The 18734-nt window shown below is 36.9% G+C and overlaps 1 protein-coding gene across 7 annotated transcripts in view; it reads right to left on the bottom strand.

Annotated features, from left to right (window-relative positions):
* Nucleotides 1-14567: 14567 nt before the first annotated feature.
* Nucleotides 14568-18734, bottom strand: part of ANKS1B (ankyrin repeat and sterile alpha motif domain containing 1B) — a 439810-nt gene continuing 435643 nt past the window's right edge. For all 7 annotated transcript variants that reach the window (XM_035551795.2, XM_035551794.2, XM_050708106.1 and 4 more), the window contains 2 exons: nt 16516-16683; nt 14568-15199 (listed from right to left, as the gene is read on the bottom strand). In XM_035551795.2, coding sequence (XP_035407688.1) covers nt 15089-15199; nt 16516-16683 — 279 coding nt within the window. In that variant the 3' untranslated portion in view covers nt 14568-15088. The remainder of the gene's footprint in view (nt 15200-16515; nt 16684-18734) is intronic.

The following is an 18734-nucleotide window of genomic DNA, read 5'->3' as shown; positions in this document are numbered from 1 at the left end:
TTGTTGTTGGTGGTGGTTTATTTTCTTTCTTGTGGGGTAGGAGGGAGGGGAAGTGCTGCCTCCTTTATTAAGTTGTATTGTGTCTTTATTGTCAATCTGAATATAATGCTACTTTTCAAACCACATCAAAAATTCTTTGACAGATAAGCAGTAGTATTAAATATGATGATGGAGGAAAAAGTGAACAAAGGGAAACTGAAGCCTTGGAACATGTCCTTTAATGTTCGGGACATAGTTGCTTCTACTCTGTCTAGTTTATACAGACCTCATCAATATCCTCCCTGATTACCTGAAGGTGCAAGTAGTGGGATGCTCCTCTCAGCCAGTTTCCCTTGATTGCATAGGCAGTGCTGTCCTTACTGCACTGACCATGTTAGTCAACTTAGAGACCCAACTAGGTAAAAAGATACGGGATAAATGTTTCACATGAGAAACCAGGTCAGAAAGCTGTCTTTCATTACAGTGTTAATGAATCTTGAATGATAGGAAAATCTTATCACAGCTTAATGAAGAAAATGTACGATTGGATTTTATAGTGCATTTTGATTTTGAAGCAAGTAGGTGACAAGTAGCACATAAGCTTGGAAATGTGAGGAACATACAGTGCATTCTTGAATTATTCTTCAAGGATGACAGCACTGTAGGATTGTGTTGCTGCCACTGGGGAAGCTGTGCTTCATAGAAGGTGGTGTTAGAGTCTGGACATTGGCATTTATGTACAAATGGATGGAGTTGACTACTAAGACTTCATAGGTGTGGTGAAAGAAGAGAAATAGTGATGAGAAAGTCTGAAGAAACAAAGAATAAATATGATTCACAAGAAGAAAATGAAAAACTGTTAAGACGGGGCCAACCAAGACAGCAACATCTTTAAATGTTTAAGAAGTTTAAGGCAGTTCATTCAAACAAAAACAAAGTGCTGCATTGCTGCAAGATTTGGATGTTTTCTTTGATGCTTAGATGTATTTTAAAAGACACGAAATAAAGTTTGACCACAAGATTTTTTTATTTATTTTTTATTGAACACTAGTGCTTCCATTATGTCTTGTAATGCCAGATCAAGTAGCGTCACCCAAATTTAACTATTGGGCATTGCCAATTTTATGTAGTTCTTTAACTGAAATTATTATGTGCTTCTGTGCAAACAACTTTAGGTACACTTTCTACTAATGATGCCCGTTAGCTTCTGTAGAAGTTTTGAGTCTCTTCATTTTGGCAATTAGGCCTACAGCTCCTTTACAATTTTTTTCCTTTGCTTCGTCTCCTTTATTAACAAAAAACTGTACCCACACAGTGCAACTGCTTAAAAGGAGATCTTTTATTGCCTTGTACCATTCCCTTAACTACATCATTCTCCTTTCTAACAGTCATTTGAAATGGAGCTGTGCAGGTATTGCCTGAGGTTTTTCCATGTAGAGGTTTATAGACTTCTTGTCTACTGCGGGAGTGTATGGGTACAGCTGGAACTGGTAACCTGTTGCAATTAGGGGAATGTCCTCTGCCCCAAAATTATTCTGCCTCCCCTAGAAAATTATGTGGCTAGACTCTCTGTTAGAGAATGCTGTGCGAGTTACAGTCTCTGTATGGAGTCCAGTTATACCTAGCTACAACAGTGTGTGTCCTCATCTCTGCTCTTTCACAGAAGATGATGCCTTTGAAGGTTTTAGGGGAAAGCCACACTGAGAAAGCGGTCTGATAGGTTTTTTGTTTGTTTGTTTTCCTTCCTGGAAGAGAACAGTGCAGAGAGGCCATGCTGTTTCATCTTCAAGAAGACAGTAAATCCAGAACACCAGTAGGTTACAGAGAATTTGTGTGTCTTCTTCCAGTTGCTAACAGAACATGAACGCCTTACACAAACTGTTCAGTTGCTGTCTCTCCTCCGTAGTAAGTTCAGGTGCAACACAAATGGCAATGCCAAGGAGCACAGCGAAGGCCAACCTTGTGTCTGAGAGGTGCTTTCTAGTATTCCCCTGATGGTGCACTCAGATGTGTTTGTCCACATCTTTCCTTCTTCCTTCTGTCTACTACAAATTTATATGGTCTCAGAGGTGGTGATGATGAAACAAGATCTCTGAGGACTTGAGGCACCTTATTTCTGTTGTGATTTCAAAAAGAGCAGAAGCCAAATAAACCTTCCTGTTTGGAGAGAGGATAGTGTACCAGCTACTCAGAACTCTTTGTGTGATTTTCATGCCCAATTTCACTTTGCTCTTTCCAGCTAAGAATGGGACACAGTTACTGGCTCTGCCAATATGCAGTAAGCTGTTAAACAGACTAGGCTCGTTTGTGGCATGAACTCTGAAGTAGGCTGACCAATATTTTTCAGCATGTACAAAGCTACCATGCTGTGTGCTGCTACCTACCTTGCATGTTTATCTTTTTTTCAAAGTAACTCATGCCGGTCCTCCAAAGGCTAGGTCTGATAGAGGCCTAAGCTGGGGTGTCAGAGTGCAACCGAAAAGATCCAGTGAGTGTAAAGGAGTAAGATTTTTAGTCTGCTTGTATTATTGACAACTTCAGTACTTCCTATACCATCTCCTACTGTGACACTTGGCGGATGCAGCACAACTGTGTGATAGTTGGACTATTTAAATGAGGTGTGTGTTCATTTAGAAAGATGAGAAAGGTATCTCATAAGTGTTTCAGTAGGCCTCTTGGGGCCTGACTGATTGGGGCCTGATCTACAAAACACATCAGCTTCCTGTGCTTGTTTCCATGTAACAAGCCATATATTGTATGTGTAACTGGGGCTCTGAGGACAATTATAGATCCTGGTCCTTCAGGCTAGAGAGGATTCTTGTTCTGTGCTCAAGAGGGATCATCTGGATGGCTATTTAGGGTGCCACAATTAAACTGTATACTTAAGTGGTATTTTTAATTTCTTCTTATATTTACTTCATTACACTTTCTTTGTGTCTCTGTGATTTTTTTTCAGCTTTCTCTAATACTGCCTAAACTCAGATGAATTTTGAAAACTACGATGCCTAAAATGACTCTAAATGAGGCAAAGACAAATTTACCCAGTTCAGCTGTGTAAACGTAAATATGATGCTATTTAGGCAATGCATGTATTATTTCTAATGCATAAATGCATTTAAAGTATACTTAACGTTTAATATTTTAAAAATGGTATTTTCTATTAGTCATGCTTCTGAAGCAATAGGCTATTTTAATTGTTCTCTGCAATTGTGTAAGTAATTTCATTCCCATAGATAATCAGTACTTTCTAGCAGATGAGAGCAGGGATTTCCTTACTCATGCAGTTCTGAAAATCACATTATTTTTTCTGTTATTGTCTCCAAACATAGTAAGAACAAGTCCACACTTCTCTTCTTCACTAGAGTCAATATTCACAGAATCACAGTATATCCTGAGTTGGAAAGGACCCACAGGAATCATTGAGTCAAACTCCTGGCTCCACATAGGACCACCCAAAAATCAGACCATGTGTCTGAGAGCGTTGGCTAAACACTCCTTAAACTCCAGCAAGCTTGGTGCTGTGACCATTTCCCTAGGGAGCCTCTTCTAGTGCCTGACCTTTTGCGTCATGAAGAACCTTTTCTCAGCATCCAGCCTGAACCTCCCCTGATGCAGCCTCATGCCATTTCCTCAGGTCCTATTGCTGGTCACCAGAGACTTGCTGGGTTTCCAGAGGAAAAAAACAAGATGAGAGAGTGCTTCAGGTTTACGTACGCTAAGACTTTGTAGTGTGCTGATGCAAACCCTTACTCCAATACTAAGAAATTTCAGTCTTGTCATCAGAGAATGTTTTTAGATCCCAGAGATACAATGACAGATATGTTTCTTTTCTTTCTGCACTTCCTGGTTAGAACCACTTAATGTCATCTTTTAATATTATGAGCAGTGTTAGCTGTTGTAGATAAGGCCATTGGCAGAAGTGTTGAGGAAAAAAAAAATAAGGAAACACTGAAAAATATACTTTTGGTTAAAAACCACTACAATAATGCATGAGAGGCCTGACATTTTTAATGTGAGGTTTGGAAATGCTTGGAGTTTTGTCTTTTTAACTTTATTTATTTTTTTAAGAAAGACAATAAATGAATGAAGAGAAATAGGTATTGGCCAGTGGAAATTTGTCTCTAAATACAGATCATGCATTTTACTTTAAAGGATCTAATCTGAAACTGATAGTCATGCCTTGATGGTTGAGTACTCATCATATTAGATAATAAAGTAAGGTACACTTATGCAGGTTGGTAGAGCCAAAATTTTTCAGTGTATTTGTATGAATTCTTAAAATGTGCTGTGGAGTTTATATTCAGTACAGAATAACAATTATGCATTTTATATTAACAGCTTTACAAATGAGAGATTGAGGAACTATGTGGAAGCGGTCTTATCAGTATTTGTGACAATTTCAAGAATTGGGAAATGTGAAGAGGAACAATTTTTCAAAGACTTTAAATGGTTTAAATGCTGGTAAAATCTTATTTCTAGTTGAGTATATGTTTAACAAAAGCACACAAAAAAAATTGTTACCTCAGTGCATTTGAAATTTCAAAGCAGTTACAGAAATATTTTAAACATCTTTCAGATTCTGCACTTTCATATTTCTCAAAGCCAAGCAGTTGTGTTTTTGTCCCGTCTAAAAATTGTAGAGCAGATAGTAATTCTTCTCTTTTTCTGCAGTATCAAGGATTCAGCTATAAGATTGCTCTTCTGACTCAGCAGTTTGTTTTTCATCAGTCTGGAGAACTGGGTTTGAGGTCAATTCCCTGGGTACACATTCGTTCAAAAAGAAGAGTGGTAAATGGCCAAACTGAATCTGTGGAAGAATTGTTTGTTTTTCATGCTGGTATCAGTGAAAACCTGCAAGAGACAGGTACAGTTCAATTGAACTAAACATGACCTGGAATTCTCTTCATAGCATATCCTGAGCATTAAAAGTCGGTTAAAGAATTAAATAAAGTAGATCAGAATAAGCTAAAAGTCTGCCAATTTGATTGTTTTATCTCCTTTTTCTAGAAATATCTGTTGAAATGATTAAACTTTTCTTTATGATAGACATGGGAAAAAGGTCTATCCCTTGAAGTTATGGTCTTTTTTTTCTTTTAAATTTCTACCAGCTGTGCAGTTCCTTACACTTTGCAGTTTCACAAGATGCTTTATCTGTCATTACGTATCATATTTAGCCCTCAGTAACTGTTAACCTGCTTTCAGATAGGAGTTTCCACTGTTCTAGGTTCTAGTATTGGTAATATTTGCTGAAGAAGATTTGCTGAAAACAAGGTTGGACTTTACTATCCTTTCTTTTATCACAAAGTGTGGAATAGGACATTTTCTCAGTGTGTGCTCCGCATCTCTTTTTTCACCTTGTATTACTGAAAAAAAGAATGACCCTTAACAGACGGTTAGATAGGAGTATCAGGATGCTTTTGTCACTAAAGTATGAATCTAGGCAATTAAGATCACCTTCTCTATTAATGATAATCCTTTCCCTATCTGTATTTTTAGTTTGCATGCAAATTAAACTTCCTGCTTTTCAAAAGCTATACCACAGTGCCTCCAGCATGCAGCTTTTTACCTCCATTTTGCCATACTCATTTTGCTTGAGTTCTGTTAGAAATTATTTTAGGATATCTACTTACCTATGTAGTACATCTTTTTCTTCTTCTTGTTAAGCAGGAATCCATCCAGAAAATGAGAATTTGATGCAGTGAATACTTCAAGTAGTTAGCAGCAAAGACAAGATTTCTTAACTTTAATATATTCTCCTTTCTCACAAAAATGAAGTTTGGTTTTCTCATTTGGAATTGATAATTATGACAAATAGTACAGGGCTTTGAGCCTAGGTGTCTTCTGTTTAGAAACTTGTGTGTTTTGCACAAAGTTTAAGTTCTAACAAATTGGTTTTCCCTATTGAAATGACTACACTGAGGTATTTTGTTCCAATTTCTAAGGTGAGTGTTCATGGCTGGTAGGATTCATTAGAAGGAAAAATCAGAAGTACCTACACACAGTCAATACTTAAAGGCAAGAACAGCTGAATTTGGTATTGTAACCCAAGGACTTGGTCAAAGTGAGAGGACTGTAAAAGCTATTCCCCAGAGGAAGTAAAGACAAAATTAGCACAGATAATCCAGTAATTGTGGCATGTTAAAGGTCAAGGTGTAATTGTGGTGGTAGTTTTTGTACAGTGACAGTAGTTGTTTTTTCTTTATTTAACAGTTAAGAACTTTTTGTTTTCCATTTGAAAGATAAATTTAGCTCTTATGTATTTTGGGGATTTTTTTTTTCTACATCTAAGTTTTGTAGGCTATTTTGAATAGGTTATTCAAGCAATTCTGGCATTTTCCCTAACAACTCACAAGAAATGGAAAACTAGGTACCTTGAGTTATTCTTCTCTTTCAGAGTTGTTTATTCACGAGAGATTCTTACTGTGTTAAACAAGTGAAGCCATAAAACAAACATTTTGGTAATCAGGCCAAAGTACTCATAAATTATCACCAGGCAGCTCTAAATCTGTCATAACTTCTTACTGACTTGTTCACAGGAATGTTTATATAATTGAAAGAAAATATAGAGAGGAAGTTATGTCTCCATTTTACAAGTTAAATCAACTATAGTGAGATGAAGAACACCCACACAGTTGGCTCTGGATCAGGCAAGACATTCTTGAAAAGCAAACCTTTAAGAAATCTTTATTATATAACAAAATTATGAAATCAAATACAAGGTGTAAAAATTAGCAGTTTTCCAGGTGTCAGTGATTGTACTCTGCTTCCATTTTCCTTGTATAACAGGATATCACCTTGAGCAGGGAATTACATGTTTGGAATCTTTCCAGAAAAGCTAATTTTGGCATAGGTGGGAACATAGATGTAATTAATGTAGGACGTGTTAGAGCTAGGAATCACTGAAAGGGGTCCACAGAGCCACAGTCACAGATGTGGAAAAAACATCTAACCTACTGAATGAGATGCTATCTTATGATATTATATATCGCCTTAAAAAGAGGTGTAGAAGCTGCAGTAAAACATAGACAAATACATTAAAAGATGTTTATGGTACATTAAAGTATAAATTACAAAGTAAAGTATAGGAGCAAATGATTAGGGCTTGTATACCAGTCAGTGAAATATCAATAAGCAAAGTAAACGAGAGGTCATTTGGTATTAAAACGCTGCAGTTAGCAAAATACAGCTTAGTCCATCGATCACAGTGATACAGTTGTGAAATACGATGTTGGAGAGAGAATATTTGGAAATAAATGGCAAGATGTATCTATTCCATGTAATTTTAATCACAGGAACAGGAAGTTTATAATCTTAACAGGTGGCAAGGATGATTTGTTCAAACTAAAGAATATTCAATCAGCAAATCCAAACACTAAATAGCCAAATGTCTGAGACATGCAAGATGAAGAGTCTTTTGAACCACTCCTGGTAAAATTCATCGTGTCTTGAAAAAATGACAAATTACTAAAGGATCGTGAATCATGACAATTTTAGTGTTTGAAATAAGTAGACCAAGGGAACTATTGATTTCAATTCAGTCCTGAGTAAAATAGTGGAATGGCAGATTTAGGGCTATATGAAAAAGTGGAATCTAGCCTGAACATTGCAGAAATTTTCTATGTATTGCTGATTGTTATGGTTTTATGAGAGATTGGTTTTGTCAGACGTTACTGGCAGATATCTAGTTGTTTATCTTGTGTTTTTTATTTTTATTTTTATTTACCCCATCAATGTCAATACATGAACTTTGGATTTCTTCAGGAAATTTGATTCATTCTTTCACAGCACTTTGAAGTGCTTCTATTTTATAGCATTGGTAGAAAACATATTAGATGGATTAAAACATGGGCCACTTCATTGTTATAATGTTATTTAGTGCTTTTGTCCATGACCTAGAAAACCTCTTATGATAAAACTGCAGATGATATAAATTGGTTAAAAGTAAACAGCAAGAATAAGTAGTTATCACTACATAATGTGAACACATTCAACAACCTGTTTTTTTGTTAGGTTATGAATAAGGTATTGTTATGTCATACATAATGGAGTCAAGAATACCAGTGAGACCATCTTGAAAATGGTGGTGTGGAAATGAAACTTGATGAGGTCATCCATATAATTTCCAAAGTGTTTGCATTGGTATGTAAGCAAGTACATAAAAAAGATCGATATTGATGGAGTAAGGAAGTGATCTATGTGCTTCATTAATAATTCATCAGCTGGAAGAGTGTATGAAGCTCTGATATTTATATTTCAGGCATGAACTGGCTTCAACCAAAATTTAGAAGAGGACTGCAAAAAGTAATCCTTGGGTTGGGGAAAAGTCTTGCAATGCAAAGTTTAAGAGCTGAATCTATTTAGTTGAATTGGAGAAAAGGCTGAGAACTGACCCGTTAGTGAGGCATGTGAGAGAGGCAGGACATTTCAGGTTTGCAGACAAAAGAATAACAAGGTCTAGCGGATGGAAGGAAAAAAAAGAAAGAAAGAAAGAAAGAAAGAAAGAAAGAAAGACAGACAGAAAAAGAACTTGTAAAGTCATGTAAAGCAAGGGAATTAAGATCTTAGTTTCTACTTCTCTACACGAAACTGAATCTAAACAAAAGTCTCAGTAAAACATTCAGTTTCTACTTATATGCTCCCATCTGTTCTGTAGCTATGGATTCTGCTTCTAAAGTTATGGATTATTATAAAGCTAAGATCTTTATTGCCTTGCTTTGCATGTCTCACCCAAAAATAGGTGCACAGATGAACCTGAGACCATCTGATCATGTTCCTTGCCTCAGTTCTGTGTAGTCTGTGCTTGAACAGTGATTGTAATGAAATGCTGAGACTTAGAGCTTCTGTTGATCATCTGTGGGTCAGGAAAAATTTATTTCTTGCAATGTATAATTTTGCTTCTTAACCTCTTACCTTCCTTTGATTTAGGCTGCTTTAGTAAGTGCAGTATTTCACACAGTTGAGCCATGCCTTCAGGTGCAATAGCTGTTCATTTTTTTTTTTCTGTTGGTGTAGTTTCCTTGCAGACCACCATTTAAGACTTCTGGCTGGGAACCAGTTTTCCCCAAAAGCAGGTTGGCAGGGGTATTTTTTCCCATCTTTTTCTGTAGCACAGGGAACAGAACATGTGCATTAGCAGCTGCAATTACTTAGGAACTTCTTACTGAAGTGCTTTCCTGCCATATCAAAAGCTGGGGACAATGGTGCCACATTGATAGTCTCTCATATCTTTACTTCTTGTAGCAATCAGTTTAATTTTCTATGATTGAGGCTTTTGGCCTAGGTCATTTCTGAAGTTTTGTTTAAGTATAGCTGCGTGAAACATAATGGTTGTGATACAAGGATGGTCATAGTGACTGATCTAGCATCTTTTAAAATTAACTTCTAATCATATACATCATTTCCAGATACCTGGATGCATCAGTAGATTTAATTTAATTCTAATGCAAAATTGTTCAGATAATCTGTAACTTTATCTTCAAGACAGCAGATAACAGTATATTATTATTATTTTATTTATTTATTTTTTTCAACATAAGCTCAAGGAATAAGTAGTGCTAGCCTCAATTATATACGTTAGGATATCTTTGCTTAGGACATGCCCAAGCCCTTAATTCTGCAGCCTAGCAATTATCATTTTCTAATAATCACAGGCAAAAGAGTGAAGATCGCATTGCATCTACTATATCTTTAAAATCAGTGTAGTCTACTTCTTTTTTCCTCATGGTGTCACTATAGGATAAATTTAATGTTCCTTGGGTATCCTCCATATTGGAAAATGCTTTGATTTCCCCTGTCTCACTGGATTTCTGGTCTTTCTAATACTTGTTTAGAGGAGATGATAACAAATATATTGCCTTAAAATGTGGACGTGTTCTCTCTGTCATTGACCACCCTTAACATTGTGCATGAATATATATATTTTCTTTTTTAAATGGATTTATTATTGGAATAAATTTAGCTTTGGAAAAGGATCTGGAGAATCTAAGCAGTTCTAATGATTTGAAGGTAGTTATATATAAAAAATGACAAAAAGGCATGTAGCTTCTAATTAAATGTGTTTATTATGTTAAATATCCAGGCTGAGGGTGTTAAGGTTGCTCAGCCTGGAGAAGAGGTTATCTGAGGATAACTTATAGTGGTCTTTGCTACAAGAAATCTGTGGATGGACTCTTTATCAGGGAGTGTAGTGATAGGACAAGGAGTAATGGCTTTAAACTAAAAGAGGCTGGATTATTTTAGGTATCAGGAAGAAATTATTTTCTACAAGGGTGGAGAGGCACTGGCACAGGCTGCCCAGAGAAGCTGTGGATGCCCCATCCCTGGAAGTGTTCAAGACCAGGCTGGATGGGGCTTTGGGCAACCTGGTCTGGTGGGAGGTGTCCCTGCCCATGGCAGGGGGTTGGAACTAGGTGATACTTAGAGTCCCTTCCAACACAAACCATTTTGTGATTCTATGATCTCTAACATGTTTCCTGTATGTGAGAAAGTAGTCTAAGGCCCTCAGTTACTCCCTAAACAGAAAATGTTTTGAATTCAGATTTTTCTGACTGATAGAAAGAATAGTTTTCTTTTCCACACACTTGGTGGCAAGAACAAGGACAGGAGAGAGTGAGAACTTTGGTTTACATATTGATCATATCTTTTTCTGTCCATTTGTTGCAACGTAACCCACACTCACATTCTCAAAGACAGCTGGGTAACTGACTTCCATAGCAGGAGTGATGTGGCAGTAGTGAATACATATGCATGTTAATTGGACTGATGACAAATTTGCTTGTGGTATTGTACAGGAGAGGGAGTCAGTCATGGAGGTGCAGCTTCCCCTTCCAGCATTTGGGACGCATCCTTCCTTCATGGCAAGAACCATAGACCATAGCCTCCATCTAGCTGGGTTATGAGCTCACAGGTATGAAAGCTAACTAGAACCAGGGTATTCAAGGGTGGAATGGATAGCGATACAGCCAGGAACATTAACTATGCTGCTTTAGCAAAGAAGTTACAGAGCTCTAAACTCCTTCAGAGAAACGGTTCAGCCTGAACAATATTCCCTTGTGCTCCCCTGGTTTGGAGTCCTTTCTTCTTCCATTCTTCCTGAATTTTCCCTTTCCTTATATACATTCTTTCACTTTCTTCATGTGGTCTTTTTACATGAGATAATGGATATACCTTTTCTTAGGTACATGCCCTCATTTAAATGTTGTCTCTGATCCTTATGCTTTGTCTTTCACTTAGTTTGTCACTGCCACACAGTGTGGAGTCAATTGTTTGGGCTTATGGTTTGGAGACAGTTGAAGTTACTATTTCTAGACTGTTGTCTTGTTGACATCTTAGACATCATCCTACAGTGAAGTGTGAAAAAGGATAGATGAACAGAATACATTGAAAGAAATCTAGGGCAAAATTAGATCAGAGTCTGCACATGGCAGAAAATTTTATTCTAGAATGGAAACTATAAACTATTTCATCTTTGGACATGAAAGCTTATTAGCTGTCTATTATGCTGTTGTCTTTTGCAAAGGACTGACACAACCTTTTTCATGACCATCTAGTTTTCTTCCAAATGGTCACCATCTTATGGCTATGCCAGTTTTTGATGCTGAGATGGGTAGAAACTAAAAGCCGTGTATAGTGCTGGGGTTCTGCAGGAGAAGCAGCCTCTCTTATATGTGCTGGCGTTCTGCAGGAGAAGCAGCCTCTCTTATATGTGCTGGCAGACTACCAGAACCAGATTTGCTGTATGCCCCCTCCTGTCTACGGTGAGCAGTAGCTCCTCTGGAGTTTAATAAATGCCAGGCCAGGTTGGAATTACCACCATGTCCAGTCTCAAAAGCAACAGCTGCTTCAGAAAACCTTCCAGCTCCACAACACAGGCTTCCCCACTTGTCACCTCGTGAGTTCCTCCAGTCCTTATGAATTCTCCCAGCAGCTTCTTGCCTTGTGTAATAGAGATTTCACTACCCAAATAATGTTCACAATCCTTTGACACCCACGCTTACCTCACTTTGATTCCAATTTCCTTATCATCTCATGTCAAATGCAATCTTTTTATCATCTCTCATCTTTTGCCAGTACTCCACCCTTCCACTGTAAGGCAGTTGTTGCAATTAACTCCTGTGCTCACAACATGCAGATGCTCCAGTTTCTTCATGTACTCTCCTTGATTGCCTCTGCTTCCCTCTTACCTTGAGTAGACAGCACGAAAAGCAATCTTTCTCACTTCCTGATCTTTTGGAGGTGTCTGGCTTTTTCTCTACCTTCACTTTTAAGATTGACCATTGTTTCCTTACTTCCTATAAAATGCCAACATCCTACAGACTTAAAAAAGAAAAAAAAAAAAGTCAGCTGTTCACCAAAAGGACTAATGATCAAGTGGTAACCGCTTTGGGTTAGTGCAGATTTGTGTCCTGTGTTCAGAGAAGTCTCTTTGGCTCTGAAGAAAGGAATGCTGAGCCATTGTCCCATGACAGAGGGGACCCCATCAATTTGCCTCCAGTGGGCTTATATAAAATCAGTTAGTGCAGGAAATGTTTTCCTCTAAAATCCCAGGTTTCTGCAAACACAGAAGTACCTTATACCCATTAACTCTTATCTTTCCTTCCAGTTTCAATTTACGTCTGCTGTGGGGGCTCCAGTCATTTGCTGACTCACTGTCCCCCCAAACTATTCTCTTCATACTCATTCCCTGTCCTAGCAGTCTTTCATCCATCTCATCTTTCACCAGTCTTGCTAGCCATCCTCAGTTGATTTTACCTCGTATTATCTCTCCCAAACAAGTCCAGCTGCTCGCTGTGCCACCATACCTGTTTGGCATCTCTTTGATAAACCTGGATCAAATTTCTCCTGCAAGTTGCCATCCTTCCTGTTGCTTCACTTCCCTTGTATTTTAGGGTTGTGTTACAGCTCCTGCCTTTTCCTTTAATTTTAGGGGTCACTCAGCTACCCAGTTTTATAGCCTGAAAATCTGGACATTTTTATACTTTTGGTGTCTGAGGTGTATGCATTTTAACATAATTCCTCCTGCAACTCTTAAGAGTATGCAATTAAATATGGAAAGTCAGCAATTGAATAGTGCACTGAAAAAACAGTTAATTAAGGGCTTTAAAGTATAAGGTGTTTACCATCTGTAAACAAAATCTGTATTCTAAAATAAAGCTGTCTCCACAGCAATGCCTGAGTTTGCGTGAGACAAGATCCAAAGCCCAGTGAAATCGGGGGAAGGGGAGGGAGGACATTTCCCTGACTTCAGTATCCCTTGGCTCAGCCCCTTGTTTCATTTAGCAATGATAAAATGACGCACAAAGCCCTGTGACTGTACAACTTCATTTTATTTTGTGTGCTTTTATAGGATATAAATAAATGACAAAATTACAAAATTTATAACTGGAAGCCCAAGCATATTTACATAAGTTTTGTTGCAGTGAGGCTACTATTTACTGTTCTCCTATACAATTTGCCTTTTGGTACCATATTTTTAGTGTTAGTTTTTTACTGTCAGTTGACTACGTACATATCAACAGTGAATAGGCAAAATATGTACAAGGAACTATTTTGTTCAAGTAAATTGAATAGTGTATTAAAAGTATGTCATCACTCAGCGCTATGATTAGGTTTAACTAAACCATATACAATTATCAGGTTTAAACCAAGTTCAGTTATCCATTTTTGGAATTTACCAACTGACCATTCTAACTGAAAATCTCAGCTGGATATGAAATAATAATTAAAAAAACGTTAAGACAACCACACGATTTATCAATATCTCTATAATGAACTTCAAAATGATTCACAATTTGACTGGATAGAACAATATACGTTAAAATGCCATTTTTCTCCTATAGTGATATTTGTACTGTTATAATTTCAGTTCTACATAAATATACATCATGGTATTATACAAATACTCCACAGACATTAAAAAAATTAAAACACTTTAAAGAAAATGTAAGTAAATATCATTTAATCAAATATTAAGCAAATGCTTAACCATTTTGTTCCATGAAAACATTTTTACTACTTTGGAATTTTTTTCTTTTTCTCACCATTTTTATTTAGAAAATGTTTTGCAGTATAATTTTATCAACAATCTTCCAAACAAGTTTTCTGTGACAGAAATCTTGATAGCAAAATCCAGAGTTTTGATTTTGTTTTAGAACCACTGAGATTATTTTTAAAAATACTAGTAGAATTCATGGCTATAGCAATGTCAAACTGCATAAACTATTATGTAGGTGTAGTAGAATGACCATTCATTCCACTTGCATTCCAGACTGATCACACGGAACATCCAGTGCACTGATGCTACAACTTTTATAATTTTCATAATGCTGCAATAGCAATGGTTTAATCAACTTTAAAATAAACAATATTTGTCATAATTAATCTGGCTTCTTTTCCATAAATACTCATATGCTTTCCTATAGTTCTTCTCTTCCATAAAAATATCTAATAAATGTTTTCTGTGCATTATTAATACTTTTTTTCTAACCATTCATAAAACTCTGATCCTTTGTTACAATTCAAGAAGTTCCTATTTCTGTAGAGGATCAAAGGACACCAAGGATTACATATAAAACCAGCGCACACAGAAATCAGGGTACCTAATTTCTTGTCACTTTAATGAGTTCTTTATTCAACACAGCAATTATTAATGAATTCAGTGGTTTCACAAATACTCTATTTATTAATTCAGGTTCTATTTCAATTAAAAACTGCCAAGATTTAAATAAAAAACCAATCAAATATCCTACTTGTAGGCAGCATTAGTGTTAGTTAGGAGACCTTTTGTTTTTTTTTAAAAAGTAGAATTCTAAAATAAGAAATCAAAGAAAGCACTGTGGCAAAGTCACAAGGGAGAACTGTGTGAAAAATAATGTTTCTCACTCCTCTTGTGGACTGTAATTTTAAAAGTCTTCATATAGTGTCATTCTTCTGTCAGTGCTGCAGGAAGAAGATCACCAGAAATGACTATCAGCCTTTTTCATTAGTTACAAGGCCACTCATACAGTGCAGTCTTCCTCTCTGCTGGATTGAAACGTTGCCATAAAGGAAAGGCTGTGCTGTGACTGCTTGGAGTGCAAGGCACAACAAGGAACAGGGGGACAGTTTTGTATCAGAAAATTGTAGTTTCATACTTGGTATTAATGCCTCTTTTGGCTTCTTGTCCAGGTTCAACAATCCATGGTAGATTCGCAAGAGTCTTTTGTTCAGATGGATCTATTTGCTTTAAAACAAATGCAAATAAACAGATGGGTTACCATCTCTGCACACAGCATTTCTAGTAGAAGTTTTTTTCTTAAAAATAAAATAAAATACTAGAACACACCACAAAACCTTTATCAACAAAGTCCTGTTCTAACATCTACAGCAGTAGTCTGCAGTGGTCTGCATTCCCATCTACCTGCTGATGGTTGCCCTGATTTACAGTTTAGATCAGAGCTGTGCTGATCCCCAAGTTGTAGCACATCAAAGCTTGTTAACGCTACATTTAAAGCAACACTTGATCCTGCAAAGTCCTTTCAGTACTGAGACAGATGATAGCATCAGGAAATGTTCTTTCTTAAAATCCTATGGTGATGAACAAGAAAGTGTATGGTCATACGTACACGTTCATGTATACATATCGCCTTCCCCTCATCCCAGAATTCAATATTGCAGAGTATGGTTCTTCTTTATAGCCAGTGAATATGATACGCTATGTAGTCAACTACACGATCACACTATGCTCACTTGATTTAAAATAATTTTCATAATTTTTGAAAAGCTGTATCGTAAAAGCGTGTTTCCCTGTCAGCTGTGCACTCTAGGATGACACTTTAAATAAAGAAAATCAATATGTTGCTCTGATGACCTAGGATTTTTAGGAATTTGGGATTCTAAAGAAGATATTGAAAAGGTGTATTGAAATGCTGTTCTGAAACAGGAGGTTCCATAAAGGGTCAAAAAAGCATAAAAAAAGGTAAGAAAAGAAGTTGTTTGGTGTGACAAGAAGATCATTGTAGATTGATTTGGATTTGCAATTTGATTAGGTTTCATCATCTGGCAATCATACCCATATCAAACATCAAAATTTTTGAGATACTGATTTGCACATGCAGTGATCGTGTACCAATGATAGGTTTAGTGCTGATTTTATTTCTTGACACGAGCTCCGGGAAGTCCATGGAACTAAACAGTTTTAGATGTATGCATTGGCTGTGATACACAACACTTAAAAAAGGACAATACATTGGAATTAGGCTGAATCAATTAAAACTTTGGAATAACTAGAAAAGAGATATGTTCAACACTAGTCAAGCAACTTTCTAAACTGGAGGAACACAAATTGGGCAGTTCTGAGTGGCTTCCTGCACTGCAGTGACATAACCCTACCAGGTGATGAGCAGAGGTGGCACAGCTGAGACGTGGAGAATTTCTGACTCAACAGGTGTATTATTAACTTACACAGCTTCTACACATGCATCAATTCTTACTGTATAGCTTACTATTATTATTATTGTTATTTTTCTTTTTTTGCATGCACCACTCCTTTCTACTTACCACTGACTTCCGAATACTAACACGTGGTTTTGGAATAGGTTTGGAGGGTTTATTTTCAAAGCTTTCTGGGAGGGTTGAAGAATGGCCCCCTTTTCGTGCTTGTAGTGCAAGCTGATAGGCCACCTCAAATGCTTGTCCTAATGTAAGAATGATTTCATAAGCTAAATTCTGGAACAAAACAAAAACATTTAAAATTGGAGTTAGGTGGAGTTATTGTTAGATATAAGAAGTGGCGTAGTACTGTTTACAGAATGCATTGTAATGAAAATATTTAAAAACAATATCTGCAATATTTACATCTGTTATTTGATTTCTCATTGATTACGGACAATCTCTATGTAATCTACTGTAGTGAAAATAACTACTTTAAAAAACTTTGAAAACATTATCTCACTAAACATGAGAAAAGGGGTGGGTGGATAGGTGTCACCTCTTCTTCGAACAAGTCATTAACCCCCCCACCTCTTCCCACCTCACCCCGTATCTGCTGTTCTCAAGACCCCACCCATCTTGCACTGCTGTGGGTATCTGACATTCCACCTTCCTCTACTTCAGACCTCCTTTGCTGACCTCTCCTTCTCCAGAGCTGGCTGACCATAATCCAAACTGCAAGTGAAAGTCTTTTTTTTTTTTTTTTTTTTTTCCTCCAGGTTTGTGGGGTTGTTTCGGTATATTTATTTCTAGGCTCCTACAAACTTTCCAATAATATTTTGAACACCTGCAGAGCAAACACAAGCCTGCAGGCTTACTTTCTTATGTCCTGCATTCTCCTTAGAGTAATTCATACATCTTGGATTTAATTCAGAAGTTACTCTCTCCTTCCTGAACAACTGTAGCCCATAGCTGGGTGCATTCCTGTATTGCTTTGAAATTAGGTGAGCCCTTAAAACACCTACATGCTTTTGATGTAATTTCAGATGTAGTAATTTTACATGATGCATCTTTTTAGCTTGTCAACTCTAACTGTTGGGTTTGTAATAAGTGAGAAAGCAGTGCAAGACACACAGAAATACACTATCTGCCCTTCAGTCATTAAATAGTTAAAAGACTGTGTCTTATTTCATGCCATATACTACAGTTTCACTGCAGTCATGAAGAAATTCTATCCCTTTGTTATCGCACTACACTGAGTGATGTACTTCATAACCTACACTTTCTCTGTAATGAGAGTCTTTATACTCTGTAGAAAAAGCGTAGGCTAAATTCAGCCTATTTGGCTCATTACAACAGCTTCTTATAAAGGTGCCAACTCTGGCCTTTGTTAGGTCAGAGAGAAAACAATTATACTCCTCCACGGGGACATCCTCTCAGCTGTTATGACTGCATTAACAACAGCAAGCTAGCCAAAGTTGCATAGTTTCCCGAGTAAAAACGTTTGTCTGATTTGATAGCAATAGTCTCCAAATTGTCTCACGCTTAATTTAAGGAAACTGGCCAGGACTGAGAAATACTGAGGTTACAGTTTGCCAGTGGAGTCATAAATGAAAGGCTAAAGAGACTATTATAAAGTGGTCTGCCTTTTAGCAGGACACTAGTTATAGAATTAAGACCAATTGAGTATAATCGTTAAAAAGGTACAGAATAATATTATTTGAAATAGACTGCACACATTAGTAGCACGAGGATATTATTCTAACGACATCTTAATCTGCTTTTGTGACACTAAAGTAGTGTACTATGTCACCATGGGATTATCTACACTGAATATTATTATTGATAAAGGAATACATCAACAGAACAGGGTGTAATAAAGGCTTGGAGAAAAAGCAGACTGTAATACTATTGGGACTGGGAGAATGCACTATCCAGGGAGGTATACATAAAGGTCCCTGAGAGACAGACTGAACAGTTCTGAGATCAGAGTAGAGAAAAGCAGAGAGTCTGCCATGCAGAGACATGGGAAATCTAGTCTGGGTCCTGCATCTTGTCGTAAGCCACTATGGTTTGTTTTCTTGTATAGTGTGTAAAATGAAAAAAATAGGCCTGCCTGGAGCATGCAGACATGTAGCTGTTTCTATAGTTAATACATATTTGAAATATGACAAACAATACAAAGTGTGTACTGTTCTGTTCAATATTCTAAACATAAACCGAACCATAACTTGTGCATAAATGTCACACACGGTGTACTGTGATAGAGCTTTGAAGAAGTGAAGCATGCACTTCACTTGGATATAATGGAGGGCTTTAGAATTTTACCTTTTAAAATTTAAAACAAA

This window comes from Cygnus atratus, chromosome 1 (assembly GCF_013377495.2).
Source record: "Cygnus atratus isolate AKBS03 ecotype Queensland, Australia chromosome 1, CAtr_DNAZoo_HiC_assembly, whole genome shotgun sequence".
Taxonomy (NCBI): Eukaryota; Metazoa; Chordata; class Aves; order Anseriformes; family Anatidae; genus Cygnus; species Cygnus atratus.
This window is presented reverse-complemented; position numbering and strand designations above follow the sequence as displayed.